General features: G+C 47.5%; 1 protein-coding gene across 1 annotated transcript; it reads left to right on the forward strand.

Moving 5' to 3' along the window:
* Positions 1 to 461: 461 nt before the first annotated feature.
* LOC132217304 (carcinoembryonic antigen-related cell adhesion molecule 21-like) lies at positions 462 to 3,255 on the forward strand. Its single transcript, XM_059667391.1, has 3 exons — positions 462 to 525; positions 1,405 to 1,758; positions 2,978 to 3,255. Exons 1-3 carry the CDS (start codon positions 462 to 464, stop codon positions 3,253 to 3,255), a joined length of 696 nt encoding a protein of 231 aa, XP_059523374.1.
* The last annotated feature ends 237 nt before the right edge of the window (positions 3,256 to 3,492 follow it).

The following is a 3,492-nucleotide window of genomic DNA, read 5'->3' on the forward strand; positions in this document are numbered from 1 at the left end:
AATTCTGAGTCGCTGATCTATCTCGCTGAGTAGACCCATAACAGCCACAGACCTCTTGCTCTGAAGAGAAAAGTCAAATGTGTACTGACAGGGAGCTGTGGAAAATGACCAGGAACTGGACACCCCAGGCCAGTGCTTTCCTGGGCATGTGTCTGTGCATGTGTAAGTTTGTGTTTGTATGTGTGTGTGTTGTCAGAGGCTTCAGCAGTTTCCAGGAAACCAAAATACAGAGTAAAGGTAAATTCAAAGGGGCAACAGGGTTGGAAAAAATGAGGGGAATGTCCTGGGCCCTGACCCTGCCCTGGCCCACATGACCAGGCAGGTTATCTTTCCCTAGCAGGAGGCTCATACACAGGGAGGAGGGACAGCACATCCCACCAGTTTGGACAGAGGTGTCTGGGAGCCTTACTGGAACTCACGCTCTTCTCTCAGAGAAAGGGACGGAGCAGGCAGCAGTCCCCATGGAGTTCCCTGCAGCTTCTGCCCACAGAGAACATATCCCCTGGCTGAGGCTCCTACTGGCTGGTAAGGAGGGGACAATCCCAGGGAATGGAAGGGAGGTTGGGAGTCTGAGACTGGCCCAGATCTCCTGGGGAGGACAGCACTATGTGAGGGAAGGAAGGGGTTCCCTTTGGATCTGACTGAAAGGGCAGGTCTGCAGAGTAGTATGAGAGAGGAAGCTCAGCAACAGGAATATCTCATCATGTGGAAGTGGTGACAGGCAGGGAAACCTCAATTGCAGTTCATTTGCTAAGTTATTGATCACTGACTATTAAATTTTGACAACTGACCACAGTCATGAAAATTTATTTCAGGTGATACCAGAATCATTTTAACCAGGTGTGCTAAACATTGTCCCCACCAACAGCTACAAATATGGGAAAATACAACATCAGACGTGGACAAGCCTGGGGATACTCATTCACTCACCAACAGGTGTTTGCAGCCTATTGCAGGCACTGGGGGCACAAGATCACAAAATCCCCTGCCCTCATGCAGCTCACATTATAAGGGGAGAAAAGAGAGGGGAAAAGACCTACTTGTGACATCAGGTACCCACAAGAGCCCTGAAGGGCACAGAGCAGGGACAGGTCAAAGAGTGAAGATAGAGGGTCTTTAGAGGACATGGTCTGGGAAGGTCTTCCAAGAAGGTCACCGAGTGTCAACAGGGATCTGAGGGAAGTAAGGAGGACAGCCACACAGACAGCTGGGAAATAGAATTGAAAACAAGAAGCATAGGTTCCGAGGTGCTGAAGCCATGGTGGCCATGTTGATGACCTTGACCAAGGAGATGTACAAACGAACTCACATGTAGACTAAGGCTGAGAGATGAAGAGAAATGCCTCATCTCTCCATCCCAATACATAGATCAAAATACTGATCAAATTCTCTCTTCCCTTCTAGTCTTCCTCTTAACCTTCTGGATCCCGGCCACCTCTGCGCGATTTGCTATTGCCTCAACTAGTGCTGTAGAAGGGCAGGATGTGATTCTACATCTCCGCAATACACCTCCGAATGTTAAAGGCTTTATTTGGTACAGGGGAATAGAAACGAAGTACTATAATTTAATTGGGACTCTTGCATGGCAGTTTAGTCGATATCTAACAGGTCCCGAATACAGTGGACGAGAGAAAATAAACCTTGATGGATCCCTGATCATAAGAAACGTCACTGTGCAGGACCTAGGAATTTACGTCGTAGCAGCCGTCCTTCCAAAGTCACGAAGAGTAATAGGATTTGGACGGCTCAATGTATACCGTGAGTGCTTGCTCTCTGACCTCTAGGTGTTTGGTGGGTGAATTCTACTTCACACACAGGACTTCCAGCCCTGGACTCTCCTCCAACCCCCTCTGCATCATGTCCCAAGCTGGGTTTGGGAATTTAGTGCAGGGCACACAGAGTGGAGACAAACATCCTAAGGTCAGAGTTCCCTTCCCAGATTCCAGCCACACAATCATACACCACAGAAAGAAGGAGCAATTTGATAGGAGTGAGTAAGAAAAGGGAGACCAGTCTCAGTCCAGGTCCCTGGGCTGCTTTCCCTGATCATGTCCTTGAGACAGACCCTGAAGGGCTCTGTAAGGGCCTGGCCTGAGGGGCTCCATGGCTTGCTCACAGAGAAGCTTAGATTGGGCAGCCCTCTCCAGGCCCCTGTCACAATGTACTAAGTGCAGATGCCCTCTGGAGCCTGTGTCAGGTTGGGTTTTGACTTCTGTGAAGGGCTGAGTGAGTGCAACAGTTTCCCATGTGCCAGAGTCACAAGGCTCCTGAGCTGGTCACCAGTTGTGGCTGAACCCTTCTTCACCTTAGACTGTGTGTGGAGAGCACAACTGGACTAGCTCCCCAGATTATTATCTGACTGTTCTGGGCGACTGAGGAGAGTCTAGAGAAAGATCAGTGTCCCAAGGGAGGAGCAGGTGAAAAGATGCTGCTGGCAGCAGCTCATCCACAAGAGATCAGCCCAGGGGATTCTCTCGTTAAGTCCATCAATAAAAAATGCCTCTTATTTGAGCAGTGTTCCTTCCTAATATTTATGTCAAATACTGTGAATACTTTATGATTAGTACATGGTCCGCCTGGCAGTCAAATATTCATTTTTCTTCACTGAGGGGAAAGTAAGGCATAGGGAGATACAGTTCCTAAACAGAATCACAACGACCATGAGAAATTGAACTGAGTCACTTGAGGTCTATCTGCAGCCATAGCCCCATCTTTTACTCCAATCACAGTGGCCTTATTAGATGTCTTTGGATCCCTAGATCAATCATTGGTTCACATCCTTCATGCCTAGGGATCTTCAGCTCAGAGCAGTAGATTTGGTCTGGGGAATGATGACAAATTTAGAATTAATTAATTTTTACTGTGGAACCAAATTAGCTCAGAACAATCTGAGTCAGAGCTGATATCTTTGAGGAAGGAGCATAGTCCCCGGTCTCAAGCCCACACTCAATCATTCTCACCTTCTATTTCTTTACAGGGCCACTAAGTGTCCCCACACTCCTAGCCAGCAACACCACAGTCACAGAGAATGAGGATTCTGTGGTCATGACTTGCCACACAGATGAGAGCTCCATCAACTGGTTATTCAATGCTATGAGTCTGCGGCTCAGGGAGAGGATGAAGCTATCTGAAGACCACAGAACCCTTACCATAGAACCTGTCATGAGAGTGGATGCTGGGAACTACCAGTGTAAAGTCTCGAACCCTGTCAGCGCCACTGAAAGTGCGCCTGTAGAGTTAGATGTCAAGTACTAGTGATCCTCCTCCACTCCCTTATGTTCTTAAAGTTAAAAAAACAAAAAAATGCACCTATTAGATTACTTGGGGTGGTGGAAATTGCTTAGAAGACTTGCTTTGAATCAATAAATACTAAAAAATGTGAGCTGGCATTGTCATTATTGTTGACGTAATGTAACATTCCACATTGGATGCCATCTTTGGTTGGTTCCATTTGCACCCTATCCACAAGGAGGAGATACCATGTGCTTCACA

Source organism: Myotis daubentonii, chromosome 15 (assembly GCF_963259705.1).
Source record: "Myotis daubentonii chromosome 15, mMyoDau2.1, whole genome shotgun sequence".
Classification (NCBI taxonomy): Eukaryota; Metazoa; Chordata; class Mammalia; order Chiroptera; family Vespertilionidae; genus Myotis; species Myotis daubentonii.